General features: G+C 37.4%; 2 protein-coding genes across 10 annotated transcripts; one reads left to right on the top strand and one right to left on the bottom strand.

The window, feature by feature from the left end:
• Positions 1 to 64: 64 nt before the first annotated feature.
• On the bottom strand, positions 65 to 9,818 carry prodha (proline dehydrogenase (oxidase) 1a). Of its 2 annotated transcripts, XM_081614084.1 has the most exons (15): positions 9,366 to 9,818; positions 9,063 to 9,271; positions 6,817 to 6,851; positions 5,948 to 6,097; positions 5,367 to 5,431; positions 5,051 to 5,167; positions 4,816 to 4,895; positions 4,654 to 4,735; positions 4,075 to 4,167; positions 3,755 to 3,901; positions 3,115 to 3,290; positions 2,929 to 3,027; positions 2,665 to 2,753; positions 1,592 to 1,805; positions 65 to 1,473 (listed from the first exon to the last, which is right to left on the bottom strand). In XM_081614084.1, the coding sequence occupies exons 1-14, from the start codon at positions 9,708 to 9,710 to the stop codon at positions 1,615 to 1,617; spliced, it is 1,878 nt and encodes a 625-aa protein (XP_081470210.1). In that variant the 5' UTR covers positions 9,711 to 9,818; the 3' UTR covers positions 65 to 1,473; positions 1,592 to 1,614. The 2 variants fall into 2 exon arrangements, with proteins under 2 accessions (XP_081470210.1, XP_008422440.2); XM_008424218.3 differs by having other exon boundaries at positions 65 to 1,805.
• An 828-nt stretch (positions 9,819 to 10,646) lies between these two features.
• On the top strand, positions 10,647 to 17,295 carry srsf9 (serine and arginine rich splicing factor 9). Of its 8 annotated transcripts, XM_008424220.3 has the most exons (6): positions 10,656 to 10,804; positions 12,921 to 13,100; positions 13,282 to 13,475; positions 16,270 to 16,442; positions 16,529 to 16,779; positions 16,853 to 17,295. In XM_008424220.3, the coding sequence occupies exons 2-5, from the start codon at positions 12,943 to 12,945 to the stop codon at positions 16,769 to 16,771; spliced, it is 768 nt and encodes a 255-aa protein (XP_008422442.2). In that variant the 5' UTR covers positions 10,656 to 10,804; positions 12,921 to 12,942; the 3' UTR covers positions 16,772 to 16,779; positions 16,853 to 17,295. The 8 variants fall into 8 exon arrangements, with proteins under 8 accessions (XP_081470212.1, XP_017163357.1, XP_008422443.2 ...); XM_017307868.2 differs by having other exon boundaries at positions 10,652 to 10,755; positions 12,924 to 13,100; positions 16,529 to 17,295; XM_008424221.3 differs by having other exon boundaries at positions 10,655 to 10,804; positions 12,924 to 13,100; positions 16,529 to 17,295.
• The last annotated feature ends 584 nt before the right edge of the window (positions 17,296 to 17,879 follow it).

Raw genomic sequence — 17,879 nt, 5'->3', positions numbered from 1 at the left:
AGCAGAAATATATGTGGGGAATTTGATCCGGGTACCATTTAAGTCAAATATAACGTAAAAATAATCCAGGTATTTTAATGCAATTTTATTTTCTTAAGTTCATAATTCACAACAACAAAGCACATAAAAATATAAACTTCAATTTAAAAAGGTGTTAAAGGCACACAAAAAAACACAAACATCAGATTAATAAGCATATTGTGAAAGTGGTCCATTGCCAATAATGAAAGGGGTTGAAAATATTGCTAGTTTACATGTTTACAGTTGTGACAACTGTTGCTGAAACTTAAACATTTATTTATGTCCAAGCTTTTTGTCACATCGACAGTTTCTGAATGGAATAGAATTTGGATTAAACACATTTCCTGCTTCTCAATTGTAACCTTTACATCAAAACTTCTGAGTCAGTTTTGGAAAGCAATAAAACTGATCATCCGATACAACCGGTTTTTCTAAGAACAGCAATGTCACCCATAGTTCAGTTCATTTAACCGGGCCACTGTTCCACGAAAACATTTCCAGAAAAAACATTTTATTCAGTGTTCTCAAAAGGCTTAGTTATACTGAAACATGATAGTTAATGTTTTGTTCTTCCTTTAGATGAATGCTATCACTGTTTGATAACAAGAACATCTCAAGCATTTCGCTGAAAATGTAATTAACAACTTCTAATACCTGTCACCAGTGAGGAATGCATCCCTGATAGGAGTCACTCTTTCAAAGACTTGTTCACTAAAAAACACAGTGATACTCTGATTCAACTTACAAAACCAACCATTAAACCAAACATGGAAATAAACAATATTTAATATTTAAACCATTTTTATTTTATCAGTACTATAATAGTCCAGAAAAAAACTTTCTTGAATTGCTTCAAGAAAAAGTCAGCAATATTAAACATACAAATCAACAAATTAAAAGATTCTGGGAGTGTTGTACTGCAACAAAACTTACAAGTTGTAAAGAAATGACATAATTCATAGTTTTGTAAAAATTACAAGGCACTTTTAGGTGACTGCTACAAAGAAGAGGTGTAAAAAACAAGCATTTTCACTTTTAAAGCACAGCAGTTTCTATACAGCCAGGCCACCTTTGGCATTCAAACTAAACACTTTAATTTTCATTCATGCTTTCTTCGCCCTCTGAAAGGATCGACATTTCCTCTTCCTTAGAAGACAATCTTTGTGCGTTCTTCAGAACTGATTTAGGTTTCTTCGTGGTTAATCACTTAAAACTCAGCTGTCTGACATTGTCTCTTGCATATGCTTCTCATTAAACATCTCACACCTGATACAACCTTTAGTAAAACTGTTAGGTTAATTGGTCTGTCTAAATTGTCCCTAGGTGTGAGTGTGTGTGTATGGTTGTTTGTCTCTGTGTTGCCCTACGACAGACTGGCGACCTGTCCAGGGTGAACCCCGCCTCTCGCCTGGAACGTTAGCTGGAGATAGGCACCAGCCCCCCTCCGGACCCCTACACAAGGGTGTATGAAAATGGATGGATATATTTTTCTTCTGTCCAGTGCAACTAAAGATTAGCCTTCCAAGACAAAGCTCACAGAGAAAACTGTGTTTGCTAGTGGAATGCTTACAGATATTTCAGTCTTTATGCTTTTCAGTAGACAGGCTTGTAGAAAATCTGACCACCCAGAAACCTGCGCGTCAGCTCGTTCCACAGCAGGCTGCGCTCCCTCTGGGATCCTTTCATGAAGCCCCGGTTCTCTTGAGCACGACGGGACAGATAAGGGATCACCTCATTGACAGGGCCGTATGGGACGTACTTGTACACTGGGAAACCTGCTTGACCTGTTTTCAACACGGAAACAAAAGACAAAGATGTAAAGCTCACTGTCGCCACCGTGTGAGCATACAGTGTCATGACTGCAACATGGTTTTCAAATCTTGTCTACACGATCAAAGAACACAAAAGACAATTCAGGGATAAAGAATAAAGCTGTTTTAGAAATAAGGGGTTCTGGTCAGATCAGAGAAGAGTGAACTTCTTAAAGCCTTAAATTGTGTGGTGCACATTGCCACACACACAATCTTCACAGGGAGCATGTATGGCATCGTGAGCATGATTTTCTTCAGCAGGGACAGGTTAACCTGTCAGGGTTCATATGAAGAGATATGGTGGTAAATACAGGTTAATCCTGAAGGAACAGCTCTTGGAATAGCAAAAGAGTTTAAATGGAATGGAGCTAAATAAAGTGGTTTAAATCAAAACTTACTTGATTTAAACCAAAGACATACCTCCAAAGACTTGCAGATGCAATTGCAAACAAAATGCGGCTTTATAAAATATTGATTCAAGTCTTGCATTTAGTATGTAATTAAAAAGAGAAACAACATAATTTAATTCTGAGTTCCCACATCATGTGCATAGAGTTACTATAGGCCAAACTGGGTAATATTGGGTTGACCAAAAGGTTGTGATGTAATGTTTGGCAGCTTTCACTAAAGGACACCAGGAACTTGTTTTCTCTCAACACATTCACTGCAGGTCTTTTTCAAAGGTCGTCGACTCGCATGACTGTGACTAGGCTGACGTCTGTGGGGATCGTGTTTTAGCTGAGCCTTTGCAGTCACCTGAGGCTATGACGTAAGCCTTTGTGATTTCATAACCCAGTGTTTGCTTTTAGTATCTGAGCTGAGTGCAACGTACCTAGCGGGAAGCTGATCTGGTCACACATGCCGAGCAGCTGTCCAAAGTAAACTTTATTCTCCGTGGGTGACAGACCCATTTCATTCATCCTGAAAAAATAGGAAAAACACACATTAGGTTATCTGAAAACTTGTGATACATTATATTGTCATAAATCAGAGCTATTAGAACTGTCCGATGCTTCAACACAATCTGGAATCTAATGAAGGAGCAATATTCAACCTTCATTTTGATTTTTTATACAGAACAGAGGCAAAAACATACTTTTCAAGAGTGAACTTCACGGTGTCCTCATTGTGAGTAGCAACCATGACATTTGCTTTTCTGTTGTGTTCAATCTCCTCCAGGACATACTCCAAACACCTGGACAAACAAAAAGCCAAATGGTAGGGATACAAAAACTACCTGACTGAAGTACAGAAAGGTTCTGGGAACCAAGTCAAGACTTACTTGTGGTACATCCTGTTTGTGGCTTCGTAGTCGGGGTTTATTGGGTCTTCGTAGCCAATCTCCTGGGCTCTGGCTCTCTCTTGGTACATATAAGCTCCACGAACAAGTTTGGCGCCAAAGTACCAACCCTCTCGTCGGGACAGCTCTACATCCAGAGTCACATTGTCGTAGGCTTCCTAGAAAACCATTGACAATAGGAAAAATATGATGAGTATTAGTACTACTCAGTCTTTTTTAGGCTTTAGGAAATATTGGGGTTTTTTCACAATGAAAACATTTGATAACATATGTGTTGTAACTGTGAGAAAGTTATTTATTTTTTAATTGAATTTAATTTAAACCGAAACAAATTGTAATAAGATTGTAGAAAAAGGTAATATTCTGAATGACTATACATTTTTATTAAGAAAAACGTTCAGGTTATCAAAAGGTGAAAATATTTATAACAACCTTAAATTGCGACCATAACTTCATCAAAATTATGTTAATAAAAAGTTGTAAGGAATAAAATGAAGTATAATAAAATAAAGTGATCTTTCAGAATTTTCCAGTTTTGAAAATAGTAAAGTAACCTTATCTATAACTACACTGTAAAATCAATATCAACCTTCCAAAATCCCTAATAAATAATAACATTCACCTTAAGATAACACTGGTATGTGTTGAAAATCACTGGCTTTTCTCTGTTGAACTTCCTCTGCATCTCCAGGGTGAGTCGACTGATAGCTGGTTGGAAGTACGTCTGCTCTGCATCCACCATGAGCCTCACTCCATTCTCCAAAGCATGCTGAAGCACAGAGTAGTAGTTCTCATAAAGGTTCATTACAGCAGTAACTGAAGATGTGCGTGCACAAGGCAAACGGGGCCTGTAAGCACCTCTATGGTAAGTTATAACCAATTCGTGTTTATGTCTTATTTAATGTACTGGTGATAACTTCAGTCATCTTTTTGAGTTCTCACCTTTGCTAGAATGTCGACTCTCTGCAGCATTCTCTTCATCTGGCTCTCCTCCTCTGCTGTAAACTTGTTTGATAAAGATTCCAGCTGGCCTGTCTGCACAGCCAAAACACAGAGTGATTAGCACTCTTATTGAAGAATATGAACTCCTTACAATGGCGTGTGTCATACAGAGAAAGCTGTATAATGATTAGTACAAGTTTTTCCAATATTTGGGGTCTGTTTTTTTCTCTAAACTGGGATTCCAATATTTTTTAGTTGGAGGGAGGGAGAGGAAGATGTTTTTTCCACATCAGTGAATTTAGATCTGATTATTTTCCACCAAATGAACAGGAAATCAAGCATAAAGTGGAAGAGATGTTCTTTCCAGCATCTACATTTCTGTTCCCGAGTAACAGATGCCATATCTCCATCTGTTACTGATGCTTTGCTTTAAAAATAGAGTATTAATCACATAGGTTTATCTGACAAGCATTTTTGTTGTTAATTGAAATGTTTTGTAGGTATGCAGCATACATTGCAACAACTGCCAATTTATCACCAGTTCACCTCTGAAACACCATAAAAGTTACAATGACTTACCTCAAGATTTGGCACCATGAGCAGATTGGACATTTTTGTCGTATCATTTATCAGACTGTTCCAGTCCAGCAAGTCGATTGTTCTGGGGATATCAAATGCAAAAAATAAATTCAGATAAAAAGGTACCGGCATTGCTTCTCAGTAAATGGAAGGTTATCTTACCCTGACAAACCCAGCTTCTCCCCAGTGAACCAGTTCTCAATGTCATCTCTGGCTGCTACACCCATTTGAGTCAAACTTTCCTACAAGAACAAAATATAACAATACAAATAAAAAATAAAATTGGTTTAAATAGTAAACATCCCACAAATATATGAAAAGAAGTGTTCCAAAAGAAGATTCAAAGACACCCGTCACCAGGTGAGCATGTAGGGACATGAAAAAAGGCCTGAAATACCTTCAGCTGCTCCAGTTCCAGTCTTTTCTCCAAAGCAGTCATGTCAGATTTTCCTTGCTGTGCAGCGAGGAAGTTAAAGAACTTCCTCCATTTGACAAGGACCTCTGAAAACTGGAGCTGTTTAAACAAAAGATAAGATTTTAACCATAAACATGTAATAAAAGTCAACTGCAGTTCTGACTGACACAGGTAACAACTCGGATGTAACTTTATTTAATTTTGATAATAGGGTAGGTAATCCAAAAGATGAAAAAAGTGGCTAATTTAGTGAAATGATGCTCATTATTTATACAAAAAGATGTAAAGTTCTTCTTACAAGGAACTGTGGTCGTCCCAGTGCAGTCATTTTAATAGCAGAGAATCCATCATTTGAAGCTCCACCTAAAATAAAGAAGCAGTGTGGTTTAAAGATGGCTGCTCATTTATTGGTAAAATTAATGTTTATTTTTTTAATGGTCATCACATGAGTACATAGGCAACCGACAGTGGTCAGACAGTGTAAAAAACATGTTGCAATAAACGAGAGACGGCAAACATGTTGAGTAACAGACGTGCAAAAATCCACAGCATACTGTTTGCATAATCAGCAATGATGTTTGTGAAGTTTGATCTGCTTTAGATGGCAAAATATTTGCTTTTCTGGTGGCCTTGCTCTGGTCAGCGAATGTCTTGACTCCATCACAAACTCAGAGAAATAACACAGTGACCTTGTTCTACTGCACAGACGATATTGCTTACATACCAGCTCTTCACACAACTAGTAAAAATATATAGTCTTCAGATCAACTCTGCACTCTTCACTCTTTTTTATGCATTAATTAATTTATTTTTTTACTTTATTTATTAAAAAAAAAAAAACAAATACTTCTTTCCCTAACTGCTTCAGATGTTACTTACCCGATGCTTTAATACAGTTTATGAATGTCTCCATTTGATTGTCACATTTGGCTTCATCGGCATAAAAGTAGGTGCGAGCGCTGATGACACCTCCACGTCTGTCCCCAAATTGACGGTGGGCCTTGTACTTCTTCTCACGATGACCTGCACCTAAAGAGGAAAAATGATCTTAACCAACTTATGTGAAGAAACAGTGCACTTCAACTGTGATTGTAACATACCTAAGGTTACAATTGGAGTAATTTACTGTTTATAAACTAGAACTGAATTATGTTGTAACTCAGTTCTAGTTACTGAGTTGCTAGAACTCAGTAACTAGAGTTTTGATGCAAACTTTTGTATCAAAATGATAAAAGTCATCATTAGTATAATTGTATTTCATCTTAAAGAGCGGAGCTATTTCACGTAAAATATTAAATGCATAAAAAGACTGAAAAAGTCTTTATTTTTTTAATAAATCATGAAACATATACAAATAACAATATAGCTAGACTGAGTAACCGCAAGAACATACATGGAGAAACATTTCTTTCAGAGAAAGCCTTGTAGCTGTGTTGTAAGCGTTAAACTCTTCACGTGAAGCAAACATCATCCTGCTGCAACAGCTGGTATGACATCTCATACCTAACGGAGAACCAGCTCCAACCAGTACAGTCCAGTCAAAAGCACATGTTGGCGTGAGAGTCCAGCATGTCACTCTGCACTAGAACAGCTTTTACTTGCAGTGTCATCGTTCCAAGAAAGGCAAACCCTCTTTTCACCATGTCAGCCTACTCCCCTGCCGCTCCTTACTACTTGGAGCATATAAACTGATGTGTTGCATAACTTCAAATAAATAAGTCATTCCTAAAGAGAACCAATATACACACCTGGGCTTTCCTTCTCTGCCTCGGAAACACAGGAACTGGGGAAAATAAAGATTTGCATTAGAAGACTCAGCTATTCTTTATAGAATGCATGAATAAACATTTTCTACTGATAAATTGGATTTTCACAGTGAAGCTTATGTGCTGAGAAACAACGTGATTCTGACTTATGCTGACTTGCTGAGATATTCTGCCCTTTTCTCTTTATATTGAGGCAAACAGTCTTGATATATTATCAAAGAAGGTACTGAAAAACAGAAAATGTTGTTCTTTTGTAGTAAAAGCATTTGGACAAATATAAACTGTGCTCATTGCCACCAGAGAGCAGTTCACAATCCTTCTTTGCAAGTGTATGAGGGTATAATATCCAGTTACAACACATTAGCCTTAAGCGCTGGCAGCCTTTTAATAATGTCCACTCTTCCAGCTGGATATCAGATCCAACCAATCAGAAGAGGGAGGTATGTCCCGATTGGCCAATAGGGGACAAGAACTGCTTGTGTTGTTGAAAACAAGTATAAAACACTTTAAGATTTGATTACAGACCTTTAAAGAGGTGAAAAACATGCTGTAGATTACACAGATCAGGAGGCATAACGGAAGCAATACATGAAGAGATAAGATAAGAGCAGAAAGTACAGTACAGTTAAATATTATAGAGCTTATGGAAGGAAAAATATGCTTAGTTTAAAATATGAAATCACATTTTTATTCTGAATGCAATGCAATATGTGGAAAACTTTTGGTTTCTTTGCCTAACTTTACATGTTAAGATAACTAATTCTGAAAATATTCCAAATTGGAAAAATTCCCATGCAAATTACAGAAAGTTACTAACAGTTGGGGTCGCTTAAACAAACTCTATCATATTTAAACATCAATCAATTTTATTTTGGCATGTAATAATTGCAAGATAAAACATTAGTACAATATGTACAGATACTTGCCTAGTAGCATAATCAACCCTTCCATTACTTTGAGCTCTGAGCTCAAACATGCAGGCTTAAAAGCCTGCGGTCTACATTGTTATATGATGGAAGGCTCAGCATGTAAGGGCACTGCCTCACTATCCCTGCAGTTTGCAGGTTGTCATGTGCATTTAATTGAGCAATGGGTTAAACATTCCTAAGGTTACTTACATGAGATCTGGTTGTAAATTATATTCCCCCCCAAACGATCTAATAATTCTTTTAATTATAATGTTCCAAATGAAAATAATTCCCTGGATTTTTGCAACCCCTAGTATTTAAAAATAGGGAAGTTGGTAATGAATAGCGAAGTTGCTCTTTCATTTCTACCACATTTCATGCAAGTACGATGGTGGTTTAACCTGTTTCTGTGGTTGGGCTGCAGTCAACATGAAATGTTGTCGACTCTCCAAGCACAGACCAAAGACCTAAGAAAACACTTTCTGAAGCAATTACTGAGCAATTTAAGTATGGTAGATCTGCTGAAATATCTCAATACTTAAATGCTATTATTGGACATAATTTCTCATCATAGTCATACTCCTGTAAAGAAGGAGTCTCAGGAAATTTGTTGTGTCAGTGGTAATTAATGTTATTCCTGCAGGTGCTATCTGAATCACACTACTCGTGTTACAAATATGCAGAGGGATGGTTTTCACTCTGACTTTAAATAAACTTCTGAATTCCCAGTTTTAGTGCGTTTGTGTTATTGTTGAATGACAATAAAGGCTTTGACAGAAAGACTGTTTTAGGTGCAGACACACCCATTAAGGCACAAATAAGGACAATGTACTTGTCTGAACTGATTTGCATCTATTAAGAATGTTATATAACTACAGAAGAAAGGGCCTGCCTTCCTTTTACATGTGAGGCTTACTAAACCGTGGTACAACTACTTAAATACAAACCTGAATTCACATTGTAGACAACTCAACCTTTACACTCAGTCAATACAGTCATATTCAATAAATTAGAATATGTGTTCAGATGACGTCCATTGCTCAGATTACAAGTACCTTTTTCAAAATAACATCCTATAAGCAGGTACTAAGCATACATTTCTATAAGTACACATTTTTGGTTTTAATACTATTTTTTGTCATTGGTCTGGTGTAGATATTATACATTTAATTGTCATATTTTTATTACATGTAAGAGGAAAATTATTTACATAAATAAAAGTTTTCAAACATTCACTTGTGCGTATTTGACCCATATAATGCGTTTAAGTTTCTGAAATAAATGGGTTTTTCAGTAGTATTTCAATGGAGTGATACTTACTCCATTTCTTTCTTCTCTGCCTCCTCTTGTGTCAGATCTTCTTCCACACTGTAGTCCAGCACTGCCCCCACGCCAAAAGCCTGGTTCTTGTGGATTAAAGGTTTGATAGCGTTATGGTCTTCCCCTGCCACAAACTGACCGTAGAAGGTCATCTTCATCAGCTTCTCAAACAACCGCTGACCCAGCAGCTTCTTACTGAGTTCCACCAGCTGAAAGAGCATGGAAGAGAGGTTATAACGCTGGTTTATTTTAACACACAGGCAATTTGCAAGCTGAATTACAACTTTTTTCAGATAAACTCACCTCCTTATTCTTCTCAACAAGGATGTCAATTCTACACAGGTTGAAGACCAGCAGACTTCGCAGCAGCTCGATGTTATTCTTACTTTTGTATGCCTCTTCGGTGTTGTCGAAGTCGATGTGAATTCTGTTCAGACGCACGTCTTTGGCGTTTTTGGTCTGGTTGATGAGTTCTATTGGGGCAGCATCCACCACAGCGCAGCCCTCTAACTGCCGCTGCGGCTCTTTCTCTTCCTGACTCTTCGGGGATGCCACAGTTGACCGACATCTTGAAGGTGAAATGCGGATTTTGTTTATGTTTCCCGACTTCGCTCGAGCAAGAGACGCAACAAACTTTGTGTAGGACATATTTCCCCCTTCTTAAATGAGTTTTTTTTTTTTTTTTAAACGCAAAGATCAGTTCCGTGCTGCTGGGCTGCTGCTTCAATGGGTGACGGTTGTGTAATGAGCGCGCGAGTCGGTGCGGCTGCAACTCATCACTCTTGTCTCGAGGGGGCGGTTCCTCACATGTCGAAACACGCGCCATTCTTATTAAAATAAAATACAATAAAAGAAAAGAAAAGAAAATAAAAAAAAGATAAATTATCATAAACGGAATCAAACAGATTATGCTTTAGTTATTACATCCATCCATCCATTATCTAACATTCGCTTAGTAGGTAAGAGCCTACTAGGGGTGCTGGTGCCTGCCTCAAGCGAACATTAATGCTTAAAAAATTATATCATCAGACAGACAAAAGAAGTTATGAGTAGATTAGATTCTAAAGACTAAAATAGAAAAAATAAATGACATAATTAAAAAAAACTAATTCAGGGAAAAGAAAGACTTTTACAAAAAATTTTTCTACGTAAAACCCCGTTATATAGGTAATTTAAGTATAGAGTAAAATGTACTTTAAATGACAATACATAGTGGTTACTGTATGCTTGATCTCCAAAAGGCACTAGGCTCAGCAGATAGAAAATAATGTTATAACAACAAAGCTTGTACACACCTAAAAGTCTCAGTTTATCTTGAAATTTATGAGTGTTTACATACATTAGTGGTTAAAACGTGTTGATTCTTCATTCATTAACTCGTCGGGGGGTAAAATCTCCCCCCCAAAAAAATTCAAGTGAGATTAATGATGGTCATAAAAATATTACTCAAGTATCGGTACAATGCACTAAAACTACTCCTAAAAGCACCCCCCGCATTTACTCCAACAGATGTCAAATTCAGTCATTCCCTTTCTGCAGGAAGCAAAGAAATATGTAGAGGCACTTTTGCCTCTGGGGGCGGTAATGCACAACGAAGTATCCACACTGCTGCAAACTCAAGAAGAAGAAGAAGAAGAAGAAGAAGAAGAAGAAGAAGCAGCAGCAGCAGCTAACGTTGCTAACACGGAAGAAGGTGTGTGTTTTGCGTTCAAACTAAAACACTTGGGTGTTATATTTGAAAGGTAATTTTACTGTTTTAAACGTAAGTAGTTTTTTTGTTTTTTTTTTACAGCATACACGATGTTCTAAGTAATACTGCTGTTATAGATTGGTAGAACTATTGGTGCATTTTAGCCGCAGTGAGATTTTTAGCCAGGTTAGCTGGTCAACAAAGAAATGTTGCTTGCGTATCCAACGAGCATATTCAAGTTCAAGTCGATACAAAACAGAAATCCTGCAAAACGAATGAGGTTACACGGTCAATAAACCAAATATGTAGACTACAGAAAAAAGAAACATTTTAATGCCTGCTATATCTTGTAGCAGCAACGCGTCCCTGTCCTGTTTATTAGCTTTAGCCTCCACATTTATTTGGTGTAGTTTTATCGGTGTCGATTTATTTATAAATAAATCTGATATTCTAGGCCGTGGATGTAAAGCTTTCAGTTAGCGCTACGTGTTAATCTTCATTTAGCTGGTTAAGGTAGAAAAACAGGTCTGGTCGGTTCATCATAAATGATTTCTCAACAAGGCCTTGGAAACGTCCTCGTTCTGAATAGTATAAAAGAAAAACAGCCTTTTAGAAAAGCACTGGAACTTGAATAGGTGTACTAGTTAAAAATAAAAATCTTGAGTTATTTATCGTATCAGCTATTTTTATTTTTGATGTATTCTAAGTATTTCACGGTGCATTTTTGTGTGTTTTCTATTGAACTATAACAAAGGTATTTATGTTTTTAAATTTCAATTTGTTTGATGATTTATTTCCCTCAATTTAAATCAAAATCTGTAAAATAGTGGTGTCTAAAGATTACACAAAAATTGCTTAGTTGAATGTAAAATATTTCTTTAGGAATTGACTTGAGATGTTGAGCAAACGCTGACAATTATTCTGCTGTAATAGTGATTACCACAAAAACAATTGAACTTTCAATAAATCTTTTATTCAGCTAAAAGTTTGGTTAATTTGCTCTAGATATTTATTTTCGCAATTAATAACACCAGCAGATAGTAGTCTGTGCCAAATAAAATAAAAAAAAAACAGTTGGTGTGCTTTTTTTATTGCAACATATTTGCTAACTACTCTAATTGACATATATATAACATTTACATATATATATATATATATGTTTTTGATGGAAACATCAAAACATTTATACGTTTTGATTGATGCACAGGCTTATTATGCGGGTGTGTGCTTATGCAAACTCATGATTTTTGAAATATAAGCATTCAAAAAAATTAAGGTCAGCTTATTCATTTAACAAAACCAGCTAATCATCTTGAGTGAAGTTCATCAGTTTTGTTTTCAGACAATATTTTGCTATAAATCATTATTATTATTCTTATCATCCCTGCTCTGAACATCTTGCCCATGATAAACTACTAATAACTGCATTTTGCTACAGTAAATTTTCTTCCTATAATAGAACATGCTGTCAATTACTGGTTGTCAAAGCAGGTACAAAACATTCCTGTGGTTGTTAACATGGAAGCTCCAGTAAGAGTCAGTCTCCCTTTCCTACCAAAAGAGAGTCTGATACAAAATGACCAAAATTGTAAAACCTTTTGGTGAATGGGGAAAATGGAAAAAAAAAAAAACCTATTTGACTGTTTAAAAACCAATGTCTAATTCATTTATTTGTTTTACAGTACATAGAATTAGCAAAAAAATATCCCAGGAACAACATTTAGAAGTATATAGGCACTTGGAAATAATGTAGCATTACGATAGTTACTCTGCTGCTTTCTCCACTTCTCTGAAGCACTTTAGAGTTTTTAGCACTTTCTACTCTCAACATTTAAGGATTTTGTTCATTTTTTTTATGAATGCTAACATTGCAATAATTTCACCTGCATAAAAATGCTATTTCTTATTAAATATTTTCTACCCTCTTTTAAAGTTTCAGGCTTGGATCCAGAGTTCTGAGACTTTTTTTCCCCCTTGACCTCGTAATTTACTACTGTTGTGACTTCGTCTCCAGTTTAAAGATTACAGATATACAGATCTTTGTCTAAATTAAGGAATTGGTCTCCAATGGACTAAGTGTATGGATTTGGAAAAGGACAGTTTCCACAGCTGTTTCTGAAAGCAAAGAGGTGCACTCACAGTCTGCAGTTGCCCCTATTCTGTGTCAGCAGTGCGATCCAGTCATTCAACATGTCTGACGGCCGGATCTATGTTGGAAATCTCCCCATGGATGTCCAGGAGAGAGACATAGAGGATCTCTTCTTCAAATATGGAAAAATCCGAGAAATAGAATTGAAGAATAACAGAGGAACTGTTCCTTTTGCCTTCATCCGGTTCGAGGATCCACGGTGAGTTTTCGGGACGGTCTCTGGCAAGTCGAAACAGAATCCCCTAGTTGGACAACTTTGATTTTGTGGTACAACGCTACTCCAATAATCAATCGCCAGCAGGAAATGGATGGAGGCACCAAATCCAACTTTTGCCCACTGGGTGTATTTTGGTAAGGAGTTATTTGCTCTCTTCTCTTAGGGATGCTGAGGATGCTGTCTTTGGAAGGAATGGATATGCATATGGGAACTCCAAGCTACGTGTAGAGTATCCTCGATCCTCTGCTGCCAAAACTGGTCCAATGGGAGGTTTTGGAGGAGGAGGAGGAGGCGGACAACAGAGAGGAAGGTTTGGACCCCCAACTCGAAGATCCGAATTTCGGGTCATAGTGACTGGTAGGTGGATACCGTGAGTCGTGGCCCAATGATATTAATCTCTGTTATGCTGCGACGACAAATTGAAAGGACTGTTAGGAATATAGGAGTCATAGTCAGATATCATTTCTTCTCTCTCATGGCGGACAGGTGGACAAGGGCCCAGTAAATGGACCCCAAAAGATGTATACAGATATTTCTCTCTCATGGTGGACAGCAGGACAAGGGCCTGGTAGATGGATCCCAGAAATTGTAGACAAAAATTTCACACTCAAGACGGACTGGTGAACAAGGGCCTCATAAATGGATCCCAAAATTTGTAGACAAATATTTCTCTTTTTTATGGCGGACTGGAGGACAAGGGTCTAATAGATGGATCCACGGATTGTAGACAAATATTTCTCTCTATCATGGCGGACAGGAAAACAAGGACCTAGTAGATGGATCCAAGGATTGTAGACAAATATTTCTCTCTATCATGGCGGACAGGAAAGCAAGGACCTAGTAGATGGATCCAAGGATTGTAGAGAAATATTTCTCTCTATCATGGCGGACAGGAAAACAAGGGCCTAGTAGATGGATCCAAGGATTGTAGACAAATATTTCTCTCTATCATGGCGGACAGGAAAGCAAGGACCTAGTAGATGGATCCAAGGATTGTAGACAAATATTTCTCTCTATCATGGCGGACAGGAAAGCAAGGACCTAGTAGATGGATCCAAGGATTGTAGACAAATATTTCTCTCTATCATGGCGGACAGGAAAGCAAGGACCTAGTAGATGGATCCAAGGATTGTAGACAAATATTTCTCTCTATCAAGGCGGACAGGAAAACAAGGACCTAGTAGATGGATCCAAGGATTATAGACAAATATTTCTCTCTATCATGGCGGACAGGAAAACAAGGGCCTAGTAGATGGATCCAAGAATTGTAGACAAATATTTCTCTCTATCAAGGCGGACAGGAAAACAAGGACCTAGTAGATGGATCCAAGGATTATAGACAAATATTTCTCTCTATCATGGCGGACAGGAAAACAAGGGCCTAGTAGATGGATCCAACGATTATAGACAAATATTTCTCTCTATCAAGGCGGACAGGAAAACAAGGGCCTAGTAGATGGATCCAAGGATTGTAGACATATTTCTCTCTATCAAGGCGGACAGGAAAACAAGGACCTAGTAGATGGATCCAAGGATTGTAGACATATTTCTCTCTATCATGGCGGACAGGAAAACAAGGGCCTAGTAGATGGATCCAAGGATTGTAGACATATTTCTCTCTATCATGGCGGACAGGAAGACCAGGGCCTTGTAGATGGACCCCAACCATTGTAGGCAAATAATTCTTTCTTTGTGGAGAGGAGGACCAGGGTTCTGTAGATGGATGCCAAAGATTTGACAAATGTTTCACTCTCTTTCTCTCACCGTGGACTGGAGGACAAGGGCATAGTAGATGGATCCCAAGTGTTATAGACATTTTTCTCGCTCATGGCAAACTAGAGGGAAAAGGATGCCAAAAAGTGTAGACGCATGATGAAATCTCTCACTCATGGAGGACTAGAGGAAAATGGATCTCAAAAGTTGTTGAAAAATAATACAATCTCTCTCTTATGGCGGACTGGAGGACAAGGGAAATAGTAAAGGATGTCTTGAGTCATAGGCAGATATGTTTTCTCTTGGTGGACTGGAAGTCAAGGGGACTGAGTGGATGAGATGAAGTCTGCTTCTCAGATCATGAAAACTGAAACTAAACAAAAACTGATCATGTTTCCTGAATTATCCTAAACTCCCGCTGTAGTGACTGGTAGGTGTAATTTTATCATTGTGTATCTTTTATCTGTTGTTTTCCACATTCACAAAATGTTAACATAACACACAGTGCCTTGCAATATTGCATATTTGGTCATGTTACAACCACAGACTTCCATGTATTTTACTAGAATTTTGTGATACTAACGCACAATTGTGACTGGGGAAAATGCATGCTTCTTTTAAACATCTTTCAAGTACAAATCTGAAAGCTTTTATATTTCTATTTTTCACATAGTACAAGTGTTATTTAAACTTTTTGGGATGCTAATCAACTGCTCCCAGTGGTAAAAATAACTAGTTGCCATGGCGAAGCATCAACTATCCAATAGTAAAAGACCAACACTATTTGTGCCGGTCAATATTACAAAATCTCTGTAAGATACATTGATTGTGGTTTTTGTATGAGAAGATGTGAGCAAGTTTGCTTTTGCAGTGCACTGTTTGTAACTAGGCTGCCTATGGTATTTATTACTGCTCCAGAAAGACAGAGATTTCATATGATTTGTACTTCCTTAGTATTTTTAATATGACAACAATTTAAATATAGGCATGCTAAGGTAGTCGTACATTTTATAGCTGCCGAAACGTTTAGCTCCAAGTATTTTTAATTATGTTAAGACAAAATTTTACATCTGGTCTGAAAGAGACTCGATAGAAAAGTAGGTAGTTACATTTTAAAACGTTCTTGCCACATTTGAAGTCGGTCTGCGTTTTAAGCAACTGCAGCTCAGGAGTTGGCATTACACTTATCAATAAGTAACTTCTCCAAGGTGAAACTGTAAATGATTAAAGAAGCTCCAGTTCATCTCCTGAATCAGTACATAAGCTAAAATTTCAAGTGAGTTAATCAAAGTTTGCATTTTTGTTTCATAAAGAACTTCATGAACGTAATTTTTTTAAATGTCATTCAAACGACACTTTTGGTCAACCAAACCAAATTTATTGCTGTTGCATTCATTTCTTAAATGTTTTTCATCATATTTGCCCTCCCCTCCAAAAGGATTACCGTCTACTGGAAGCTGGCAGGATCTGAAGGATCACATGCGAGAAGCAGGAGATGTTTGTTTCGCAGATGTACAGAGAGACGGCGAGGGCGTAGTGGAGTTTCTCCGTAGGGAGGATATGGAATACGCGCTACGCCGACTTGACCGGACAGAGTTTCGTTCGCATCAGGTATGTGGCATCAGTGATGGTGAAAACAGACACTCTTGTTCACATTTGTAATTTATTGAACTTTTTTTTTTTTGTTTTTTTTGCAGGGTGAGACCTCGTATATCCGAGTTTATGAGGAGAGAGGCGGTGGTGGTGGCGGTGGCGCTGCCAACTGGGGTCGTTCACGTTCTCGTTCCAGATCCCGAGGCCGCTATTCTCCTCCGTATTTTAACAGAGGATCTCCCCCTCGTTACCCGTCACCTCCACGCCATCCCATGTTGAGGCACAGTCCGCCTCCGAGGAGGCACCCCCCACCTCACCATAGCCCACCTCCACGTCATTACAGATAGAGGCCTCGGTATTTACGCAACATCTGGAGGAAATATTTCAAATCTTTGCATTTTAACCATTTCATGTCTGTTTTATTTCAGACATCCTCATCCCTATTTTGGTATAAATGCATTCCATGGCCAGAAAACCCACCACAGCCTACTCTCTCTGCAGCCTTTTAAGAATTTTTTTTTTCTGTTTTTAGTTTTAGCCATTTCAAAACAGGGTTGGCAATTCTTAAGATGACATTCTGATTTCTACTTTGATACTTAATTTCTTGGCTGTTCACTAAAACCTCATCAGAAACTTCAGGTGTGATTTTGTGTTGTTAAATTGATCAAATTCATTTTCCCACTTTAAATTTTTATTTTTAGGGATTTTTATTTTTTTTTTCCCTCTCAACGATGTTAATCATTTGTGAGCCTTTTAGCTGTTGTCTGGAAGCCTGTTTTTTTTTCTTTTTCTTTTGATGTGTGAACAATTGATTAAAGTGACCTGTAGGTTGAGTATAATTTGTTCTTTACCAATAAAATATAAACTCTTATTGGGACAGTTTCATCCTTGAAAAGGCAAATCAATTCCACAAAACATGGAATTGGAATAAAATAATTTTCCAGGATAGGATTTGTAATTTTATTTGGTTTCTATCTACAGTTTTTTGGTCTGTTGCATTTAGGAGTACAAATTGATTAAAACAAATCCAGAACAGTGACTCTCAAAAGTCTTCACAAATTGTCTTCTTGCCAGTTTTTGAAACAAAAAGGTGAGACCATGGTAAATAAATTAAAAAATTTTTGCACATATGTCATATTTGTCCTCTACAGTTAAAAAAAAACTAATTTAGGTTGCACACTTTTTTCTGCCATGATATGCATAAATTGCTGTAAAAAAACTTTTATATTCCAGAGACAGTTACGCAGTGGGATCCTTTGGAGCCACTGTCATTTCTCTGGGAAGAAAAAATGCTTTTAACTGAAATTATGCAAATGGGTAAATCTCGGATATTTAAACCTTGCTTTGCTTTAATTGATGTTTGTGTTTATGAACTCTTGACTGATATTTTATTTCAACTAAGCTGGTTATGTCTCACGCTAAAGGCGGAGACATAACCTTCACATATATTATTTT

The sequence above is a fragment of the Poecilia reticulata genome, chromosome 12 (assembly GCF_904066995.2).
Source record: "Poecilia reticulata chromosome 12, P_reticulata-male-v2, whole genome shotgun sequence".
NCBI lineage: Eukaryota > Metazoa > Chordata > Actinopteri > Cyprinodontiformes > Poeciliidae > Poecilia > Poecilia reticulata.
Note: the sequence above shows the minus strand (reverse complement) of the source record. Positions and strands in the feature narration are given on the sequence as shown.

Bases quoted from the DNA above. Each gene is read 5' to 3' on its own strand.
- prodha (XM_008424218.3), bottom strand. From the start codon at position 9,710: ATGTCCTACACAAAGTTTGTTGCGTCTCTTGCTCGAGCGAAGTCGGGA. The intron at 4,736-4,815 runs GTAAGATAACCT...TGATATCCCCAG, and splicing joins GAGAAGCTGGGTTTGTCAGG to AACAATCGACTTGCTGGACT. The intron at 1,806-2,664 runs GTACGTTGCACT...TGTTGAAAACAG, and splicing joins CCAGATCAGCTTCCCGCTAG to GTCAAGCAGGTTTCCCAGTG.
- srsf9 (XM_017307868.2), top strand. From the start codon at position 12,943: ATGTCTGACGGCCGGATCTATGTTGGAAATCTCCCCATGGATGTCCAG. The intron at 13,101-13,281 runs GTGAGTTTTCGG...CTCTTCTCTTAG, and splicing joins ATCCGGTTCGAGGATCCACG to GGATGCTGAGGATGCTGTCT. The intron at 16,443-16,528 runs GTATGTGGCATC...TTTTTTTTGCAG, and splicing joins CAGAGTTTCGTTCGCATCAG to GGTGAGACCTCGTATATCCG.